General features: G+C 34.5%; 6 protein-coding genes, 2 long non-coding RNA genes and 1 other non-coding gene across 13 annotated transcripts; 4 read left to right on the forward strand and 5 right to left on the reverse strand.

The window, feature by feature from the left end:
- The first annotated feature begins 393 nt into the window (after positions 1 to 393).
- On the forward strand, positions 394 to 1,374 carry AT4G39795 (hypothetical protein (DUF581)). Its single transcript, NM_148410.3, has 2 exons — positions 394 to 776; positions 1,101 to 1,374. The coding sequence occupies exons 1-2, from the start codon at positions 496 to 498 to the stop codon at positions 1,198 to 1,200; spliced, it is 381 nt and encodes a 126-aa protein (NP_680776.2). The 5' UTR covers positions 394 to 495; the 3' UTR covers positions 1,201 to 1,374.
- A 1,755-nt stretch (positions 1,375 to 3,129) lies between these two features.
- MIPS1 (myo-inositol-1-phosphate synthase 1) lies at positions 3,130 to 5,923 on the reverse strand. Its single transcript, NM_120143.4, has 9 exons — positions 5,578 to 5,923; positions 5,428 to 5,496; positions 5,209 to 5,344; positions 4,865 to 5,112; positions 4,550 to 4,776; positions 4,352 to 4,467; positions 4,080 to 4,256; positions 3,803 to 3,991; positions 3,130 to 3,716 (listed from the first exon to the last, which is right to left on the reverse strand). The coding sequence occupies exons 1-9, from the start codon at positions 5,766 to 5,768 to the stop codon at positions 3,534 to 3,536; spliced, it is 1,536 nt and encodes a 511-aa protein (NP_195690.1). The 5' UTR covers positions 5,769 to 5,923; the 3' UTR covers positions 3,130 to 3,533.
- Positions 5,924 to 7,305: 1,382 nt separating this feature from the next.
- Positions 7,306 to 7,656, forward strand: AT4G09915. The gene has a single exon (NR_142314.1). It is a non-coding gene; the product is annotated as an other RNA (long non-coding RNA).
- A 699-nt stretch (positions 7,657 to 8,355) lies between these two features.
- Positions 8,356 to 9,679, reverse strand: AT4G39810 (Polynucleotidyl transferase, ribonuclease H-like superfamily protein). The gene is made up of 5 exons (NM_120144.5): positions 9,173 to 9,679; positions 9,045 to 9,091; positions 8,899 to 8,962; positions 8,669 to 8,794; positions 8,356 to 8,575 (listed from the first exon to the last, which is right to left on the reverse strand). The coding sequence occupies exons 1-5, from the start codon at positions 9,608 to 9,610 to the stop codon at positions 8,483 to 8,485; spliced, it is 768 nt and encodes a 255-aa protein (NP_195691.4). The 5' UTR covers positions 9,611 to 9,679; the 3' UTR covers positions 8,356 to 8,482.
- A 141-nt stretch (positions 9,680 to 9,820) lies between these two features.
- On the reverse strand, positions 9,821 to 11,935 carry AT4G39820 (Tetratricopeptide repeat (TPR)-like superfamily protein). Of its 2 annotated transcripts, none has more exons than NM_120145.4 (2): positions 10,572 to 11,844; positions 9,821 to 10,323 (listed from the first exon to the last, which is right to left on the reverse strand). In NM_120145.4, exon 1 carries the CDS (start codon positions 11,797 to 11,799, stop codon positions 10,573 to 10,575), a length of 1,227 nt encoding a protein of 408 aa, NP_195692.2. In that variant the 5' UTR covers positions 11,800 to 11,844; the 3' UTR covers positions 9,821 to 10,323; position 10,572. The 2 variants fall into 2 exon arrangements, with proteins under 2 accessions (NP_195692.2, NP_001329425.1); NM_001342554.1 differs by having other exon boundaries at positions 9,833 to 10,323; positions 10,572 to 11,935.
- Positions 11,936 to 12,764: 829 nt separating this feature from the next.
- AT4G39830 (Cupredoxin superfamily protein) lies at positions 12,765 to 15,218 on the forward strand. Of its 4 annotated transcripts, none has more exons than NM_120146.4 (5): positions 12,765 to 13,271; positions 13,337 to 13,429; positions 13,508 to 13,720; positions 13,815 to 14,009; positions 14,106 to 15,218. In NM_120146.4, the coding sequence occupies exons 1-5, from the start codon at positions 12,978 to 12,980 to the stop codon at positions 15,057 to 15,059; spliced, it is 1,749 nt and encodes a 582-aa protein (NP_195693.1). In that variant the 5' UTR covers positions 12,765 to 12,977; the 3' UTR covers positions 15,060 to 15,218. The 4 variants fall into 4 exon arrangements, with proteins under 4 accessions (NP_195693.1, NP_001328441.1, NP_001328440.1 ...); NM_001342556.1 differs by having other exon boundaries at positions 12,765 to 13,158; NM_001342555.1 differs by having other exon boundaries at positions 12,765 to 13,429.
- Positions 15,219 to 18,668: 3,450 nt separating this feature from the next.
- AT4G39838 lies at positions 18,669 to 20,745 on the reverse strand. The gene has a single exon (NR_142415.1). It is a non-coding gene; the product is annotated as an other RNA (long non-coding RNA).
- Positions 18,776 to 20,824, forward strand: AT4G39840 (cell wall integrity/stress response component-like protein). Its single transcript, NM_120147.3, has one exon — positions 18,776 to 20,689. The coding sequence runs from the start codon at positions 19,143 to 19,145 to the stop codon at positions 20,496 to 20,498; it is 1,356 nt and encodes a 451-aa protein (NP_195694.1). The 5' UTR covers positions 18,776 to 19,142; the 3' UTR covers positions 20,499 to 20,689.
- On the reverse strand, positions 19,313 to 19,406 carry MIR5658. The gene has a single exon (NR_142315.1). It is a non-coding gene; the product is annotated as a microRNA ath-MIR5658 precursor (primary transcript).
- Positions 20,825 to 21,091: the final 267 nt, after the last annotated feature.

Genomic DNA, 21,091 nt, shown 5'->3' on the forward strand with positions numbered 1-21,091 from the left:
ATTTTTGGGAAATGTTGCTCTACATGATTTTTATGAATTGAATCATATGAACACTCAAATACAAAGGTTTAGGCATTCTTTTGAAGATCATATATAAAAAATTCCTTACTCCTTGTACCATATCTAGGAGATATCATTTTATAAAATGAATAGAAATGGTAAAATCCATATTTAAAAAAATTAATAAATCACTTCTCGTCGAAAATAAAATATAGCTACGGAGGGATGTTTGGTGTCCACAGACCAAATATCTGAAATTATTGGCCTACCTATAAAGACCTGACGAATAATAATTGTATCTTTAATCATATCATATAAAATTTAAGCATTACAAGTAAATACGTAGGCACGAATTAAATAATCAATACACCATATGATTGCGTCTATATTTAAACTGATTGGCATCGTAACACACAATTCCCCTCTCCAAGCAACAATCTAAATTTTATAGAGAAAAATAAAAAAGTTTTTCTTTTTCTTTATAGAAACAATAATATGTTGTTAGGGAATCGACCACGGCCTCAAATGCAGAGAACAGCAAGCATAACGAGGATCACTATCGAAGTTGATGGTGATCAGACCGCCGGCCAAGACTCTGACGTGTCTATGACGGTGGTTGACGGCGGAGAAAATTACGCCCAGCGGTTCTTGTCGCCGGTAAATCACCAGAGGAACGAGAGAAAATACGGTGGGAGATCCTCACCGTCGTCTTTTCTTGTAAACTGTGGCTTTTGCAAACGCGGTCTTGCTCCGGGTCGTGATATTTACATGTACAAGTATGTTTACATATACTAACTACTCTTTTCTTAATTATTTTTCATTTTTACAAGTCTTCAGTTTTAAGATCTCAATTTATAATAGTTTAAAATAATTTTTCTTTTTAAATTTGAACAAGTTATTTGTTTTATATAATACATTCAAAATTGAAAGCGTTTTTTTTTTATAAATATAATCAAGGGAACTAAGCTACAACCAAGTTATGAAATTTATTTTTAACACCATATCTTTCCAATGGTAGGGATTCAATGATTTATTCCTCGTTTTCTAATGTATCACAAAGTAGTATTGATATATTTCTTTGTAACGTGAATAAATTGTAGAGGGGACGCAGCGTTTTGTAGCATAGAATGCAGAGAACAGCAAATGGAGCACGACGAGGGGAAAACAAGAAACCGCGTCGTACTATCACCTTCAAAATAAAAATACGCATGGCTCAAATTTACTATTACTCTTAAGTTTGTGTGTGTTTTAACTAGAGATTGTTGTTGTTAATCATTAATTAGTGTCATCATGTAAAATTAATCCTCAGAAAAAAATGAAATGAATCTATCTTTCATGTCCTGCCTATTATTTTAGTTTCACACTTCCTTGTCTCTTTTATAAACTGGGTTTATTTAGTTTGAAGATATGCTTTTTAATTACAACTTTTTTTTTTGTAATATTAAAACATTTAGCTAAAAGAAGTTAAAGAACGAGTAATTTATGCATACGTGATACGTTACTTTAAGAGCTAGTGAAGGTTGAAGTAAGCACACCATGAATCTCGTTTTAATAGTATGACTTTGTTAGCAAATAGATCCCAACACCATATGCAACTCACGGTAATTAAGATAATAATTAATAAAAGTATTTATTTTGATTTAAAGTCACATCATTTTGCATAATCTTATAACTAGTAGTACATGAATAGTAACAGATATAATATTTTTGGCCAGAAAATCATTGGTGGAAATTTAGAAAAAAGCGTTAAATGAAGGATTTAAAAATGGAGGTCACTGTCTCGTGACGACGAAAGCGTCCGGCGATTAGTAATGGGATGAAGAGGTGTAGAGTAAATTAATGCGAACACTCGTCATACCGATCAAAGCTTAGTGATGACCTAATAACCATTTGTTATTTTACTAATCAAAAAGATGTAATAAGAAAATATTCATACATACTGAAATGGTGTGTGTATGGTTTTAACCTGTCGTATCAAAGTTGATACTTATTACGATTTTTTTTTTTTTGAAATATTTCATTTATACATATATTTAAAGCTTTAGTCTTGTAAAAGACGTATACATGCTGTAAAATAGTTTTCTACATGCTGTGAAAAGGTTAAAAGTTTATAGATGTTACATTTCTTTCTTTGTTTTTCGGATTAGATATGTTTTATCCATCTTTCTTCCATCATAATTTTGTTTTAGTGTATAAGAATTTGTCCATGGTAACACTCATCTGAACTAACAATTTCTAAACGCTATCTATTAGTACTTGGAAAGTATGAACTCTTGTTCTCTATCATTTGAAATCACATCAGTTTTTTGCTTCAGTATAAATGTGTTTTGACATTTTTCACACGATTTTTTTTTTAATAAAAACTATATGCATGGACCGTTATGGTTTTACAAATTAAGTATTTTTATAAAATTATTTTTATTTACTACATTAAAAATTTATTTTGATTATAAAATTTTAATACAATTTTTAAGAACACAAAAATGCTTCTATAACGATACTTAAATTAAAGTACATATGTCTCGTTGCTCAATAATTGAAGATTTGTATATTAATGGTTTATGGAAATGGATAGTTATCAGTAGCTTATAGATAGGATTAGGTTTATAATTAGTCTATGGATTATTTATATATAATTTGTTTTTTTCTTCACTCGTTTTCTGAACTCCAAACTTCGAGGCTTAGTTGTTGGAGTTTCCGGAGTCATCATATTTTGTCTTCACTACTAATTATTGATTACTTAATTATCAATAAATATATAATTCAAGGGAAATAAGCAGATTCATTTGGTATCTTTAATTAAATTAATCCTCCCACATATATAATTAATTTGAATTATTTGGACCATCAATCTCATATTTTTATGAATAAACTCATTTGAGGTCATTGATGATGCCATGGTAATATTTTAAACTTCTTTTCGATGGTTTTTGAATGAAGAATCGGTCCATACACATTTTATTTATTCCTCCAAATTATATTATATTTAAAATAGAATTGTTATGAAAACGACCATTACGTTATAATTTTTTTGCTTGCCATCTTCTACTAAACTAGATTGAAATTTCTCAACTGTGATAAAAAAATAGCAGGGAACACAAATCAAAAATTTGAATGAGCAAGTTTTCAGTCAAAACCTACAACAATTTACACCACAACGTCTAACTAATTGTGGTATGAGCAAATTTGGTGACAAAAGCTGTCCATACACTTGTAGATCAATTGCTGAACCAAAACCATGATTATATATCTCAAAAGATAAGCTGTTTTACAAACATATGAAACAAAATCATAAGAGATATTGAAATTATGGTCCAACCTAGACACACTTGCAAAATATACCAACCCATCCGGATTACTACAAATACAAGTTACTTCACACCCTACAGAGACCAAACTAAAAGCTCTTTGGTCTCTCAGAAACACAAGCTTTCATAATTTAAAAACATTATATAAAAACCAAACAACGACACAAATTAAAGACTCTTAAATTATGAGCTAATTAAAGGTCTTAGATTCATGCTTCTTCATGTTCACTTGAATTCCATGATCATGTTGTTCTCCGGAGCCAGTCCAACGCACGCCCTCATAATATTCTCCAGCATAGCCCGCTGCTTCGACAGTGCGTTAATCACCGGAGTTCCCGGCGGTACAAGTGGTGCCTTGGTGAGGTAGCTGAGTATGGTGGCCACAGGATGGAAAGAGTGAAACTTTCCCTGCCAAAAAGATGTTTCAAAACATCAAAACCGCGGTTCAGTGAAAACAGAGAACCCAAAATAACATGTACTGTGAACTGACGAACCTCTCCCTCGGATTTGAACTGGATCCTGGTGCTGAGCTCCGCGAGGAGAACAAGATCCAAGATGATTGGAGCAGCTAAGAGAGAGTCCTCGCAGGTATTGTGCATCACAATTGTGTTCTTCCCTCCCATGAATATCTCTGATGTGTACTCGTCCATGGCTCGCTTACTATCCGCAACATACGGTACATACTACAAAACAAACACACAAATTGGATCAATGGGATCTCAGATTGCCAACAGAAACAGGTTTTGAGTGTCTGTCCGGTTCTCTATTTACCTTGATGACAACAACATGGTCCGGGTGTTCCCCAGGCTCAAAGAGGATACCATTGCTAGCAACCATATCGTCCACGACATTGCTTTTGGAGATCTCCTTAGATCTGAAAGTCTGTGGAGCTGAGAGATTCATTCCATCGTTGTTTCCCAAGTGATTGTAGCTCACAATTGAAGTAGGCTATAAACAAAAACACACAATCAATGAAACCAAAGTCTTGTGACAAATATTTTCAGTAACAAGAAAGAGTAACTTGATACGCAAGTTAAACAAACCTTGATTCCTGCGCCAACTAGGAAATCAACCAAGACAGATTTCATCTTGGTTTGACCACTCTTGAAATCATCTCCACCGATCAAAACATTGTTCCTGATCGCCATATCAATTAGACCTACAACAAACCCCCAAGAAAATCAGTCATGATTTCCAATATTGATTGATCAATGAGTGATTAAAACTCAACTACATGAAACCTGGAACAAAGGTGTTTTGAGGGCTTCCATTGATGAACGGGATTCCCTCAAGAACACAAGCAATCGCATAAAGTGTTGAAGGAGAGATCTCAGCCTCATCCCTATCCACAGACTCCATGAGATTCTCCATTGTATCGTTCATCCCAACGACCACATTGCTATAACGCTCTGTGTTAGCCGTCCAGAGAACCACAACCTTATCCACCTTATTCTTCTCCTTAAACTCCCTAAGATTCAACATCACACTCGATCACATCAATAATCAGACGAGATTCGATTCAACCAATAAGAATAATCACTAGAACAGAGAGTAACCTCATGTCCTTGATGATGTGGTCGACTTGTTCCTTCTTGGTACCTTTGATCACGTGGTTAGCACGTGACCCTTGATTAGCAGCTATGAAATCAGGATCGAAGATCCCAGGGAGTGGCACAATGTTCTCCATGTAAGGCCTGAGCTGTTTCTGCAAGTCGATATCAAGAACCCTGGCTCTAGCCATGGCATCTGCTAAGTTCATGTCACTTATATCCCATCCTCCAAACACAACATCATCCGGATTCACCTGTTTTTATTTCCACACAACGATCCCAAAATTAAAACACACTTTAAGAAGAAAACCTGTCTCAAAAATTTGTTTAAAAGCTAGCTAATCACCAACCATTGGAAGGAGACTCTTGAAAGGAGCATAGATCTCTTCACCGTTAAAAGATCCGACACGAATCGATGAAGCTTGAGTTAGTGACCCGAAGTAATTCGCTTGTTGCACTTTGTCCTTCGTTGCCCACGAGATTCCTCTGTTTTATTTATCCAATTTTCCGATTACAAAAAGACAAAATTATCAAATTTTAATATCAAGGACTTGATCAAAAAGACTCACTCTTTGTTCGCAATCACACCAGCGGTGAGAGTTGATCCATTGTTTCCTCCCAAACCCACAAGCATAACCCTTTACGACAAAATCAAAATTGATTCATCAACGACGGAGAAATCGAGGAATTATGAAACTTTGGAAAAGAGTGGTTTTTACCCTAATTTGGGGACACGAATATCGGTTTTGAAATCGTATTTGACAGTCTTTGGCTTCACAATCCATTGGTAAGTGCCATTGACGGTCTTCTCATGAACAACCTCCGTCGTCTCGTAATCGTACACAGAGTGAATCTCATTCTCTGTGTACTTCACGTTCGGGCTCTCAACTTTGAAGCTCTCAATAAACATTTTTGCAGAGGAAAAGGAAAATTTGGTTGTCTTTCTCGGAATTTGGATCGGTTTTGGGGTGTGAGTTTTGTGCTTCTAATCAGCGGAGACGTGCAAGTTTATATAGACGAGACAGCAAGGGAGATAGAGACACCGTGGCGTCACTTCACTGGTTGATGGTCCCTATTTGTCCAATGCATGTGAGCTAGTGATGCTTCTGGTTCATAGTGAGCCACACGTGTGGGGTCTCACACGTGAGGGAGGAGCGGAAAATTAAAAATAGTAATTGACACGTCAGATATCTGGTCCATACACGTGGCGTCGCTTTGTTATGATGATAGCAAAGTCTGGTTTGGTTTTTTTGTTTCATGGGTCCCACATTTTTGTGGGGAACGTTAGTTAGTTCCGTTAATTTGGTGGAAAACGACAGTGTTTCGTCAACATGGGACCTTTTGTTCCGTTACAGTTACTAAAAAGATAGTGTTTTGTCAGTTACGAAGGAAAGAGAGTGCACAACACGAACCACGTTTAGCTGTCAATTGGTCGCCGTAGGAATCACGTGTAGCGTTTGGCGCGTGAGATAGTTAATATCGGTGTTAACGGTCGTTTGGAACAAAAGTGCGACCGTTTAAAGACTTTTTTGTCGCCGTTTAAAAGTGGGTCCTATGGAATCTTGTTGACTGGGTTTGACACGTGAATTACCTTTTTTTAATTACGATTTTTTATGTTATTAATTGATACTTGCACTAATTAATTGGTCAAAATGCCGATGATTTCAAGGTACCTATGTTTTTTTTTTTTTTAAAGATTTGTGTTTTAAATATATTTTTACACATATCTAAGAAATTTAAAATACCTTAAATATAATATTAATTCATACTTGTGATTTCACATTTGAGTAATGTATCATAACCAGACATTGATAACTATGAATCTATATGAAACAAAAAGATTTAGTCTAGAACACTGATTATCATTGTCTGTAAAACATCTTCACACTTTTTCTACTGCTCTGTTTCACGTGTTTTTCATGTCTTAGAAAGACGTTATTCTGAATATATTATTTAATTGATTATGGTCGAGCAATGTGTCATAAGGAAAATATCAGTTACATTTTACTTTCAAATTTGAATATTTTAACACAAATTGAAACATTTGTTAAAAATTTAAATTATTTGTTATAGCTTTTCCAAGTTACACTAGTTTATATGATGCCTAAAATATGTAATTTGATTTCCTTTTGTAACCGGGATTCTTTCATTTCTATTTCAATAATGATTAGTCATTTGAAAGGTTTAGATGGAAAGAAAATCCAACTTTTTGCACATGCCTTGAAAATTATTCTAGACATCGGTCTTCCAATGAATCATTTCATTAGTGGACCAATATGAACTGATTTGTAATACAATTTCTTTTAAAGATGTTGCATTATATTCAGATTTGGGTGTGGCATGTTAAAAAAGATCTCTTATTATCTGTTGAATTTATATCATTCTCTTTTTATCTTTGTGTTGTTAATTATGATGATTTGTAAGTTAAAGGTTAAACGTGTGATCTTGGCTCTCGTATCACCTATTCATTGCAGCAATGCTAATTTTTGAAAAACTACATAAAAATATAGTGCTCTTGCTCTAGTCGACATAAGAAGTTTCAAAAACTGAATCCAAAAACTAATTATGGAGGATGAAAAAAAAAAAAAATGGTTTTTGGACACACCTTGGAAATGGAATGGCTTTGAAAAAGTTTGATAGGCATGGTTGTGGCCATACGTACGTTTGTGTATTGATAATTTGTTTCCCTTTGTAAACTCTTTGTCTGTGTTCCTCCACGCCACATACTTCTCTTTGTTTCACATTCATTTTTTTTCACTCAAAAATCATTTTGTATAAAGGGTGATGTTGATGTGCTGGAAGTTTCTCGTACGCTTGATTATGTCCAACTATTTTGTTTCGAATTATTTAATTTTAAGTAAATGAAAAGACTACTATCCAAAATAAAATTCACAAACGAATAATAGATAATACGACAAACAAAACATATTAAGCAGTAAATATATATATATACATATATATTTTGTCTTAATTATAACAGTTGTATTAAAATATATAATTTAATTGCAACTATGTAGATATTTTTTTTTCTTCTTCCCAATAACGTAGATATATTTTATTTGTTTCGTTTCATATTTGTTTTTGACAAACTTTGTTTCGTTTCACATTAATAAAGTAATCAATTATTTTTGTCAATTGGGAACAGTTTATCCATTGTTTCGTTTCACATTAATAACAGATAAACTGTTTCCAATTTAAACAGAATAAGAATTAAATATTTGATCAGAAACTTATCCAAAATTAAATTAAAAACAACTGATTATAAGTTGGACAAACTTTTACGTTGAAATATTTAATTATAAAATAAGATCAAGAGCTTATCCAAAACTAAATAGAAATGAATAAATACGACAAAAATATTAAAAACTATTACGTTGAAATATTAATAAGTCGTAGATAATACGACAAAAGAAAATATATTTAAAGATGACAAACAATACCAATGTGATGTATTCATAAAAGTTTGAGGTAAAAATCAGATAAAAAGTTGTTAGTGACAAAATATAAACAATATCAATTGAATTATTTGGTAATAGAGTCAATGAAGGTATAAATATTATATACAATTAAATTCATTCTTCAAACTATTTATAAAAAAATTAACATTTAGGAGGGATGCAGTAATCATCTAAGCAAAGAATGAGAATGATTGATCAAGCTTTGGAGAGTTTGATTGCCTTGAGCTTTGCTTAACAGATTCTTCACATTTTGTGTCATCTGTATTAAACAAAAACATTTAAAAGAAAGACAAAATTTAACGGCAATTTAAATTCTTTATGATTTGAAGAGAGGGGAAAAAAACACAATTACCTTCTCGAGACTACCCTTCGAGTAAGGCATTGCCCTTTGGGCTATTTGGTAATTCCTTCGACTTCTTGTCATAATCTTAGAAGAAGTGTGCCATTTTCCTTCCAAATGATTGGGAAGTGTAGATTCCTGTATATTTAGGTGATATATAAACACATATACAAATGAGTTAATTTGTATATTTGAAATAAAAATCTTGAAAGAAAAAAAAGAATTATGAGTATACGACATACCAAGAAAAGCACTGTTGCACAATGCTTGAGGACCTCTAAATTCATTCGAACATCATCGAGACTCCTGCAATTATATGACATATGTGCGTTATTTCACCTTAAGGAAAACGTAACAGTAATAGATACAAACATATATGATTAGGTACCTGTGCTTTTGAACTCCAAGACCAAAATAGGCAGCCAAACTTGCCATCTACAAAATAGTGCACAATGACCTTCAATATATAAATTCCTAAGATTTCTAATGCTTACAAAGAATCTTGGATAATGGTACCTTCATGTTACCAGCTCTTTTGCCAAACTTGTCACTTAATAACCCCAAAGAATCAATGATCCCTGAGGGTTCAGGCGCAGCTTTACCGATCTCAGCGAAAGCTTCTTTGATCCTAACGCAATCAAATCTTCTAATGTTATGACCTGCCCAAATCCTACCGTTCAACAAACCATGGATTTTCTCAGCCACGTCTTCAAAACTTGGTGCGTTCGTAACCTTAGCCCTGGTGATCCCATCTGACCTAGACGACCTTATTGAGACCACCGACAAGTCTTTAGGTTGTATAAGCGTTGTGAAGCTCTCTAGCTCCTCGAGTTTTTTTGGACATACGATGATCGCCCCAAACTCTAGTATGTGAAAATGTTGCCCTGCTTTGTTTGGTACGTTTGTTTCTAGATCGAAGAAGACGATTTCGTTGGGAAATGTTTGGACCGCCATATCAGATTTTGGTTTATGTTCGGTTTGTTAATCCTGTGAGTAGGTATGTGTATATATTGTGGATTTGGGGTTTGCGTTTTCTTGTGATAAAAGTTAAGCGTAGATTTGTGTTGGAGGGTTACTGTGGGGATTATTTAGCTTCGCGGAGAAAATTTTGCTCTGTAGGGTAAAGTAAGAATCTTTACTTTGCTTTTTCCAAACCAATAAAAAAGGGTTGTTATATGAAAGAATTCGTTGGTAGATTCATGTTCTACGAGAATTGATTCCTTTGATATTGTCATAAAGATATACAAGGAATCTGAAAGCTGAAAGGGAAAATTTCTCTCAAAAACTGGTAATATCCCAAATTATTGATCCTTATATGATCCTCTCAACGGGAATATTCAACTCAAAATACATGGCTTTAAATATTTGATTTACCCAAAATCTCTGTGCATAGGAAGAGTTGCAAGAACACACATTCTTCATTAGTGGTTAACGGCAAATGCAAAAAAACGTTATAAGAAGATGAATATGAGAAAACGAATGCAGGAAGTTACCAAGTGTTTGGGGGCAACAAACCATTTGCTAGCTTACACAACAGAAAACTACAACGAATTTGAAGCCGGTAATTGCAACAACAGAGTCTCCAGCTGAGGCCAAACCCACCAAGATTTGTTTCATCATTGAAGACATAAACTCTTTGACTAATTACCTTTGTTTGGAATGAAAACCTGCAATTTTGAATGCTAGATGATCAATTTGCATACCTCCAATGGAAATTATATGAAACCAAAACAGAGAACAAGAAGTTTAGGGCGCTAGAGAATATCATCTCTCTTATCTACCTAACCAGATTGTTTCATATTCTTAAGACTTCACAATTTATCGAAGTCATCATAACATCACCAATCAGTTCTTAGACATGCCAAAACCTAAAAAAGGGAAAAATTCAAGAATGAAACAAGAACAGAGACAATACCTCAAACTCTGGTACAAGATGAATCAAAGTCATCAGGAGCAACACGTGCAATCCAATTGTTTAACGTCCGCTTAACATCAGTATGATTAACATAAGCCAACTCATACATACTACACAAATTCACCACCAAGCTCTCGTTCAAAGCCGCGGTTGGCACTCTCTCCAATGCACTTTCCATCACCTTAATCGCATCCGATAGATCTCTCAAGTACATCAAACAAAGAGCCTTATTGTTGACAGCGATAATATCAGAGTTATCCCTTTCAATGCATTTGTCATACTCTCTCACAGCAGAAACATAGTCCTTTGCCACAACATAAACCAAAGCCTTATTCCTACCAACAAGATTGTTGAACTGTATCTCGTTCAATAAACCATTGCTCTTTCCTTCATTCAACATCTTCTCAACTCTATCAAACGTAGTTTTAGCTCCTTCTACATCACCAAACTGCATCTGAACAGACCCTAGTTTCGAAATCAAAACCGGGTCTAACGGATCACGATTGATCAATTCCTTCATCAAATCCAAAGACACCCCAAATTCCTTGTGACCTAAATGAAACCCTAGCAAGCAATTCATCACAAATGTCTCTCTTTTCTTCCACAATTCCACAGAACTCTCTAAACTCTGAGATTCTTTCTCTCTGATTCGATCTCGAACAAAGTCAAGCAAAACATATAAACGATCTAACCCTTCCTGACGATTACCAAGCTTAGTCGGGATCAAAGCGTAGAGCCATCGTAAAGAGAAAGGAACCATAGATCCTCTCCGATTAGGGTAAATCTCAGGGAACGATTCGTACCTGTAATGCGTCCCGTCGAAATCGTGCAAGGAATTAAGCTCATGAGAAGCTTCATCGGAGCGACGAAGCTTCGCGAGAGCCATAACTTGGTAAGTGAGATAAGTGAGATGCTCGTGAGGCTTTGTGAGGAGGAAGAGAGCTCTGGCTTGAGATATCTTCTCGAGGATCGCTTGCCATGAGCCACGGGTCGAAAGCTCGTGGAGCGAGCCGAGATCGTGTGTTAATTCGTCGAGCGAATTGAATCGTTCCGGTGGTAGATCGGCGACGGATGTGACTTGGGATGAGGCTAATTCGAATGCCGTCGGTTCCCCTGCATCGGTTGACTCTGCCATGGCGGTGGAATCAGTGGAGGAGGGATTGAATTCGGGTCGGGTTTCGGATTCGGGTAAATCCGGATCCATTGCTGGAGATGACTCCGTGAACATTGTGGAAGTAACCTGGTTTGGTCTTTGGATTTGGGTCGTCTTTCCAATAGATACCATTACGCTAAATTCTTCTTTTTGGCATAAAAATTTAGATTATTTTTTATTAAAAAAAAACATTTGATATGATTATGATTTTAGGCGGTTTATTAAGATTTTTTTATAATTAGATCAAAAATAATTAGATCAAATACTAAAATTGGAGGAGAATCCAAACTTTGGATTTCATATATTTTATTTTTTAATTCACTAGAAATGAAACAATAATTAAATCCAAAATTACAATTAACTTGTCTCGGATCGATTGATCAATGTTGATTTTTTGTCTTATGACTTTTCTTCGTGTAACGAAAGGAGTTACTTAAATGGTGGAGTAATGGTAATAAATACCATGTTATAATATTGTTACATACTGATAATATTATTTTCCCCATGTTACATGTTACATCATTGATTTTTACGTAGATATTTAATATAACGACCAAAAAAAATTAAGCTCTGACTTGGTCCAAGAGATTTTTTCTCGATTCTTACCATTGACCCTGAGCTAAGACTTGACCAAATTAAAAGTCTATGTGGAATGTACTGCAATAAGTAAGTCTTTTTAATTAACTAAAGAATTTCAGACCTAACCCCATATTTTTTTCGGATAAGGGGTATGAACATGTAAATTATTCAATTTTCTATTGTAGGTATTTAAATTCGAGATTTTTAAAAAATGAAATGAGTGACTAACTAGCTAGTTCAAACCGTAAAACCTATTATTCATTTAATGATTTGATTAAGTATTTTGTTTTAACAATAGTTTAGGCTTTAAAAATCTTACAATCAAACATCAAAATATAATGTGGTTTTACTACGGAAAAAGGAAAAGCAGTGTAGAAGCATCGAACATACTTGACTTTTATGACTTACAAAACACATGAGGTACACAGAATCATATACTACAATTTTACTTTGCTAATAAAAGTCGATGTATTATTATTAGAAATTATCACTAAATCGTAGAAAAGTGAAACGCGTTTTCTCTCCAGTTTTTCTCCAAAAGACAAATGAGTTATCTGTAAACACATGACATGCAATGATCTATCGTTATGTATATATGAATTGATTAATCTCGAACTATATATTGAAATCTCAGCTTCTTATCTTCTTTGATTCTTGGAGACACGATTGGAAAAATGATGAGACCGAAGAGATCATCAGACACAGTCCATGTCTTCAATCTTATGGTCCTCTGTTTCATTGCCCTGTTTTTTTCTTCCGTCCTCTGTCAGGGAAAGATCCGGAGATTCAAATGGGAAGTGAAGTACGAGTTCAAGTCACCGGATTGTTTCGAGAAGCTAGTAATCACAATCAATGGTAAGTTTCCAGGTCCCACCATTAAAGCTCAACAAGGTGACACCATCGTTGTCGAGCTCAAGAATAGCTTCATGACTGAAAATGTCGCTGTCCATTGGCATGGAATCCGACAGGTACGTAAACATCCTCGTAAGCACTCGGTGAATGACTGAAAAAGATTGATTTATATATGTTTCAGATTGGGACTCCATGGTTCGATGGAGTAGAAGGTGTTACTCAATGTCCAATTCTTCCTGGAGAAGTCTTCATTTACCAATTTGTCGTTGATAGGGTAAAGAGTTATAAAACTCACATTAAAGTTTCAATCTTTCTTTATGTTTTTATGTTAAGTTTTGAAATTTGTTTGTAGCCTGGTACATACATGTATCATTCACACTATGGGATGCAGAGAGAGTCTGGATTAATCGGAATGATTCAAGTTTCTCCTCCGGCCACAGAGCCCGAACCGTTTACATACGATTATGACCGGAACTTTTTGTTAACTGATTGGTATCACAAAAGTATGTCAGAGAAAGCCACCGGTTTAGCATCCATACCCTTCAAGTGGGTCGGTGAGCCACAAGTGAGTTCTTTTTTCCATCACTCAAAAGTCAGATTCTTGTTTGATCGATCAAATTTTATGTTTATGGATGATTCTTATTTGGATATATTATCAGTCGCTTATGATACAAGGAAGAGGAAGATTCAACTGCTCAAACAACCTAACCACTCCTCCAAGCTTAGTGTCTGGAGTATGTAACGTCTCAAACGCTGATTGTTCGCGTTTTATTCTTACGGTGATTCCCGGAAAGACATACAGGCTTCGAATAGGTAGCTTGACGGCTCTCTCTGCTCTCAGTTTCCAAATCGAGGTACTTAGCTTGAGAATCAAGCCAATCATTTTCATTGTCTTCTCTGTTTCTTTCTTTTTCGTATTCTAATGGAAGATGGGTTAAATTAAACAACAGGGACATAATTTGACAGTTGTTGAAGCAGACGGACACTACGTAGAACCATTCACGGTGAAGAATCTCTTTGTATACTCCGGCGAAACTTATTCCGTACTTCTCAAGGCAGATCAAAACCCTCGACGAAACTATTGGATCACCTCAAGCATAGTTAGCCGTCCGGCGACAACTCCACCGGCAACCGCTGTACTCAACTACTACCCGAACCACCCACGACGGCGTCCTCCCACGTCGGAATCATCCAATATCGTACCGGAATGGAACGACACGCGCTCCCGTCTTGCACAAAGCCTAGCAATCAAGGCGCGTCGAGGATTCATTCACGCGCTGCCGGAGAATTCTGACAAAGTCATTGTGCTTCTGAATACACAAAACGAAGTCAACGGATACAGACGTTGGTCGGTCAACAACGTTTCCTATCACCACCCTAAAACGCCGTACCTAATCGCGTTAAAGCAAAACCTCACAAACGCGTTTGACTGGCGTTTCACGGCACCGGAGAACTACGATTCTCGAAATTACGACATATTCGCGAAACCCCTTAACGCTAACGCGACGACGAGCGATGGAATCTACAGATTGAGATTCAATTCAACCGTGGACGTGATTTTACAAAACGCGAATACAATGAACGCAAACAACAGTGAAACGCACCCGTGGCATTTACACGGTCATGATTTTTGGGTGCTTGGGTACGGAGAAGGAAAGTTTAATGAGTCGGAGGATCCGAAAAGGTATAACCGGGTCGACCCGATAAAGAAAAACACGGTTGCGGTTCAACCGTTTGGCTGGACGGCGTTGCGTTTTAGAGCGGATAATCCTGGCGTTTGGTCGTTTCACTGCCACATTGAATCGCATTTTTTCATGGGAATGGGGATTGTGTTCGAGTCTGGGATTGATAAGGTTTCTAGTTTACCTTCTTCTATAATGGGATGTGGTCAGACTAAACGCTGATTATATTGTTTAATCAAATTCGAGTAGAAAATATTCATTGTTTAATCATTGAGACACCTGTTTTTTTTTTAGCCAATGAGACACCTGTTTTATTTAATGTAAGTAATGTTAGATAACAAGGTGGATATTTTGCTATAATTTATGTGTCACAAATTTAGCAATGGTTTGGTTTACCTACGTTATGAAAACTCGTTGTGATTGGACCGGGGACAGATTGTGGATAATTCACATTCAATTTGTTAACTGAATCATATGATCACTTTATTTGTTTCTGGTCTTATGTAAAACAGTAAAAGTAAAACCAATCAATGAGTTCTTCAAACAAAAAGAAACAAAAAAACAATCATTGAATATTTAATCTTTCAATACTTCTATTGAGTTAAAAGACTAGGACATGAACACACTAACACTAGATACTATAATATTCTATTCCCTTGTTTTAGTGCTATTTTTAGGAATTTCTCATATTTATAAGCTTCTGTACTTGTTGTATTTGTGTCTATAATTTTCGTGCTTTGTTCATTTCTTATTAATATTTTATTATTAAAAAAAAAGATTCAAAGTTTCAAAGAAGAATTATTATTTTTTTTGGTCAGAAAGAATGTTATGTGTTTAGTAAAAATTCTATTCAGAATATTAAATAGTAATTTTGGACGTCAATTGGTATTTGTAAATAGATATATATACACATTATAAATTAATAAATAAAATACACTAATTTTAGTTTTCTTATAAACTAATAGAAACAAAGAAAAAGCCAAATATATAGAAAATTGACAACAGAAAAAAAAAGTTACACTAAAGAATTAAAAGATTACTACTACTCTATTCTCAAATTTATAGATTGAAAACAATTGATGATATTTAAACATCAATAATTCAATAAGTTTTGACTTTGCTGGATCTACTATATAATTTTCATTTTTCATAGTAAAAAAAAAAAGATTAGAAAATTGTCTAAATTGAAACTCACCAATTAAAGAAAACAATCAAACAGAGCATCATAGTGTAAAACAGAGCGTAGAGTGATGTCAAAAACAAGAAGAAAAAAAACAACAATCGTCAACCATATCCACTAACGCTGTTGCCTGTTGCTGCTTAATTAGGAATGATCGGCCAATTCTTTCCACGAATATAAGGAATTGAAGGCAATAAAAGTGACGGAGTTTTACCTTTAGGTAACGAAGACACTTTATCTCCCAACTCACTTGCCTTAAGAATAATAATTACATAATTGTATCAACTAAATATATACATTATATATTTATAAGTAAAAAAGTTCTTTGAAATATATTTCTAATATTCTTTTACTTAAATTTGTATTTATTTTTATTTGAAATTTAGTTCTAATATTTTACTGTATCAAAAAATTTTGGTGTTGTTTCTGTACATGATACTATCTTTTACTTGTAACTGATTCTAGAAAGATATTTTCTATAATAAATAAATTGTATATTTTTTTAAAAAAGTTATTAAAATAGGAAATTCTCTCTATAAATTAATATTTATTAATTTATCGATAAGTTAAAACCTCTGTAAGTTAATAATATTTTGTAGTCCCAACATTATTAATTTATAGAGGTTTTAGTGTAATAAGTTTCTAATTTACCTTCTTCTATCATGTGATCTGGCTAAACACTGATTATATTCTTTAATCAAATTCGAATAGAAAACATTCATTGTTTAATCATTGAGACAAAATTTTCAATTAATGTATGTTATGTTAGAAAACAATGTGGATATTTTGCTATAATTTATGTGTCACAAATTTAGCAATGGTTTGGTCTACCTACGTTAAGAAAACTTGTTGTGATTTGGACTGGGGACAGGTTGAAGGGTTTTAAATGTGCTTTTACTAATGGACTCAATTTGAGCCCATTTCAGTTTCTAGCACATGCTTAGCACATGGTCCTTCTCACCAAAAAGTAATTCACATGATTTATATATTCAAAAGTAAATTTTATTTTTAAATACATAAATTTTATCTTTTCTTATAGATATTTGATATTTTTACATAGGATCCAGCGATTTAGCGGACAAGAAAATTAATGTCATGCAGACTACCAGTTTTTTTTAAGTGTCAGGCTATTTAACCATATAAGAATAAAAATATATATTTTAAACAAAAAGAAAAAATATATATTAATTCGCAATACGTAAGTATAGGTTACATCAAGTATTCAATATTGTGACCCAAAAAAAAGTCAATTATTATCACCCCTGAGTCCAAAGTCCATATTCACATTTTGGGATTTGTTCCCACTTTTGTATACACTGTATTTTAGATCAAAGACCTTGGTCAAAGAATCAGATTTTCATTTACTAGTAGTATTATTTTTTGATAAAAAGCTACTTTACCAATCGATTAATTACATTTCTTTCATAGTTATACTATGATCATTGTATTATATGAAATGTCTATCTACAAATGTCCTAATTATTTGTCAGTTTATATCGCACTATTAACTTGACATGACTTTCACTTTTTTACTAAACCCATTAGTCAAAAAGTGGTGGAGTCAAAAGTCGTTGATCGTTGACTTGGGATACATGGGGGAGAAAGTGTTAAGTGCCCAAACAAAAAGACAGCGACTCATTAGAGAATTACGTGTTATAAATTAAACTTTTTTGGTATTACAATTCTTAAGTCTTGCAGTATTTGATAATTTGGGTAATTAATCGAGTCTCCAAGCAAAATACATATATAACCATAAACTTGAATATACTTGCAGCACTACATATGAGTGGGATACAAGCAATATATTTTTTCATTATTCAACACATTCGTCAAAGTCGAGTTAATACGGGCCATGTGAGTATCTCCACAATACTCAAGTTACTGTTAAGTGCATAATCATCACTAAGTATAGTTTACAAACATACAATTAACACATTGAAGTAATCTGTATATATATATATATATAGTGTTTACAAACATACAATTAGTCATATTATTAACGAACTTGCAACTAGTCAGTTATTAATAAACGTATAATTATTAAATTACGCGAGGATACAAATAGATTTATTCGTATTTACTAAGCACATGAGCAAAAACAATGAAAGCGCGTTGAGAAAGAACAGAAAAGAAAGCAAAAAAAAAGTGTCGTTTTTGGTCCTCCATGTGAGTGATCTGTGATCTCAACTTTCTCACTTTTGCATTAAATTCTTATCCTTTTTCTTTATTTCCTTTTTCATGTTTGTATTTATTTAATTTACGAGTAGTTTGCATTATCATACATTCATACTATAGATTCGCTAAACACGTAAAAATAGAGACAAATTATTAGTATTAAACAGAAGTGACAAATACCATTTTAGATGATTAGATCATTCGATTGAATAGACTCCCATTTTAACGAGGTCGTTATCGGATCAATGTACTTATTCAATATGGTAGCTGCACATACAAAACTAGATACAATATTAATCTAGAAATCAAACTAAATATATAGTTGTAATATTTTAAGTGGAAAGATAGCCTTTTGTCTCTCGACAATGGGATCACCATTAAACCAAATCAGATAGAAGTTGTGGGAGTAGTTATGCTTAAATTCCTTTTGTTTTTTCACATAATAATAGCGTATGAAAATTTAGTTACACATACACAAAAATGTCTCTTCTATATTTATTTATAAGAAAACGACTTTTCTAATTTTAGATCTCGCAAATGATTGCTATTGTTTTTTTACTACTACTCACGTACAATGAAACTTTCCAACAATTCATTTTTTTTTTACTTATCACCTACCAAATACAAACAATCACATAAATACAAAAAAATGCAGAATCATATAAAAAATTAGACAAGTAGCAGAGAATCTGCAACATGACGGTGCGGTTAAACAGTAGTAAGTACATTGATATTATCAAAGGGACTGAATTAGTAAATTCTCTGGTCTCCATCTTCTCTCTTATCGTTCACACACACACAAACACTCATATATAAACACATATGCACACTGTCACTAATGCTTCTCTCTCTCTCTCTTTCTCTTTTCCTATATATTGACAAGCTTGCGATCTCTGTTCGCTAGATCTGTCTGAAACAGTGAGGGGATTCCTAGGTTTCAGAGCAAAGTAATGTCTCCACTCAAGTACTTGTGTTTTAGAAAGGTACTCTTGTTGTTGCTCTATTCCAGTCTCTTCCTATTCTCTTCTTCTTCTTTCTTTGCCTCATCAGTTGATGATCATGAGCTACAACGAATAGATCCTCATTTCCGAGTGAGAAGATTGTTGGTGAAAGATCTGGATTCAACTGGTGATGATGATGAAACCAATCTTCCTCCTCCTCCTAAGAAGAAGAAGCTTCTTACTGATTCTGTTTCATCATCATCATCATCATCTGGTACTAAGAAGAATCAAACCAAGCTCCTTAAACCCATCTCTTCTTCTTCTTCCACCAAGAACCAAACTAAACTCGCCAAGACCACCACCATGGGTACGTCTCACAAACTTAACTCCACAAAATCTTCTTCTAACACAACCAAGACCAGCTCTGAGCTCAAGAAGCTCAATTCCGGAACAAAATCCACAAATTCTACTTCTTCGATCAAGAAATCAGCAGATCTGTCCAAATCAAGCTCATCCAAAAACAAAACCACCATAAAACCCCCAAGTTCCAAACTTTCTTCACCTCCATCAGAGAAGAAATCACAACCCTCCTCAAAACCAGTGACCAAATCGAAACAATCCGAGAAAGAAATCAAACCATTCTGGCTAGACGACGAAGAAGACGAAGATTTCGTAAGCGAATTCAGAGATCTACCAACAAGATTCCAAAGATCCCTAATCCCAGACCTAGAGCGAATCTCAACAACATCCAAAAACTACATCAACAAAGCCAACAAACAGATCACCAAAAACTTCAAACCCTATTTCGGCAACAAATACGCACCAACCATAGCTTCCGTAGTCTCTTTCGTCTTCATCCTCGTCCCTCTACTCTTAGTCTCACTCATTTTCAACAGATTCAAAGCTTATTTCTCACTCCAGAAGATCCTAATCTTCATCCAAATCTACCTCTCGATCTACTTCTCAATCCTATGCCTCTCATCGCTCGTCACCGGAATCGAACCACTCAAGTTTCTCTACGCAACATCGAGCTCAACATACGTTTGCTTGCAGATCCTGCAAACCCTAGGCTACGTCTTCTACCTCTTGCTTCTTCTCATGTACCTCGTTCTCGTCTTCTCCACGGATTGTGGTTTGGGCCTTAAGGTATTGGGCTTGGCGCAGACCTTTGTGGGCTTTGCTGTAGGTCTGCATTATTACGTGGCGGTGTTTCATAGGGTGGTGCTTCGTCAGCCTCCGAAGACGAACTGGAAGATACACGGTGTGTATGCCACGTGTTTCCTTTTGATTTGTCTGTTATCTAATGCTGAGAGGAGGAAGAAAGAGTACTTGGAAGAAGGCGGTGACGAAGGGAAGAAAAATTGAAATTTTCTTTATTTTATTCTTCTCTATCTTTGTATTTTTATATTTTAAATTTTGAAAAATTCGGCAAAATTTTAGCTGAGAAATGCAATAGAAAGAACAATTACTGGTGGATGGTTGGAAACTTTTTTTAAAAACTTCAATTGTATTTATAATAAATCGATAAATGTGGAATAAAATTTCATAATCTCATTATAATTGTCTCTTTTTTTTCTTTGTAAAAATTACAAATATGTTGTGAAATGTGGACGGCGAGAAGAATGAATTAATTAAATGTTTTTCTTGATAACCGCGAAAATTAAATGTTTCTGTTTGAAATAAAAAAAATATGAGAAGTCAAAAATTAAATAAGGTGGGGTCTACGGAATCGTAGAGTCGACGACTTTCGTGAGGATGGGGCATTTCGGTCATTGAAGGAGTTACCGACGGAACTGGGTGCTGTAGTGTTTTATTGACTTGTGTCGGTGGATTGGCGATTGAGTGTGGGGCGTATGGTGAGAAAAATGGGGCTTTTGTGTCCTAACGTGTTGTTGTATGGGCCACTCATTTCTCAAGGCCCATCACCTCACCTCATATTGTGCCGGAATGTTGTTTTA

Source organism: Arabidopsis thaliana, chromosome 4 (assembly GCF_000001735.4).
Source record: "Arabidopsis thaliana chromosome 4, partial sequence".
In the NCBI taxonomy this organism is placed as follows: Eukaryota; Viridiplantae; Streptophyta; class Magnoliopsida; order Brassicales; family Brassicaceae; genus Arabidopsis; species Arabidopsis thaliana.

Excerpts from the sequence above, each read along its gene's own strand:
- AT4G39795 (NM_148410.3), top strand. The coding sequence starts at position 496 with ATGTTGTTAGGGAATCGACCACGGCCTCAAATGCAGAGAACAGCAAGC. Across the intron at positions 777-1,100 it reads CGTGATATTTACATGTACAA|AGGGGACGCAGCGTTTTGTA; the intron begins GTATGTTTACAT and ends AATAAATTGTAG.
- MIPS1 (NM_120143.4), bottom strand. The coding sequence starts at position 5,768 with ATGTTTATTGAGAGCTTCAAAGTTGAGAGCCCGAACGTGAAGTACACA. Across the intron at positions 5,497-5,577 it reads ATTCGTGTCCCCAAATTAGG|GGTTATGCTTGTGGGTTTGG; the intron begins GTAAAAACCACT and ends TTTGTCGTAAAG. Across the intron at positions 4,257-4,351 it reads TAGTTGGCGCAGGAATCAAG|CCTACTTCAATTGTGAGCTA; the intron begins GTTTGTTTAACT and ends TTTTGTTTATAG.
- AT4G39810 (NM_120144.5), bottom strand. The coding sequence starts at position 9,610 with ATGGCGGTCCAAACATTTCCCAACGAAATCGTCTTCTTCGATCTAGAA. Across the intron at positions 9,092-9,172 it reads AAAGAGCTGGTAACATGAAG|ATGGCAAGTTTGGCTGCCTA; the intron begins GTACCATTATCC and ends ACTATTTTGTAG. Across the intron at positions 8,963-9,044 it reads CTTGGAGTTCAAAAGCACAG|GAGTCTCGATGATGTTCGAA; the intron begins GTACCTAATCAT and ends ATATAATTGCAG.
- AT4G39820 (NM_001342554.1), bottom strand. The coding sequence starts at position 11,856 with ATGGTATCTATTGGAAAGACGACCCAAATCCAAAGACCAAACCAGGTT.
- AT4G39830 (NM_120146.4), top strand. The coding sequence starts at position 12,978 with ATGATGAGACCGAAGAGATCATCAGACACAGTCCATGTCTTCAATCTT. Across the intron at positions 13,272-13,336 it reads ATTGGCATGGAATCCGACAG|ATTGGGACTCCATGGTTCGA; the intron begins GTACGTAAACAT and ends TATATGTTTCAG. Across the intron at positions 13,721-13,814 it reads AGTGGGTCGGTGAGCCACAA|TCGCTTATGATACAAGGAAG; the intron begins GTGAGTTCTTTT and ends ATATATTATCAG.
- AT4G39840 (NM_120147.3), top strand. The coding sequence starts at position 19,143 with ATGTCTCCACTCAAGTACTTGTGTTTTAGAAAGGTACTCTTGTTGTTG.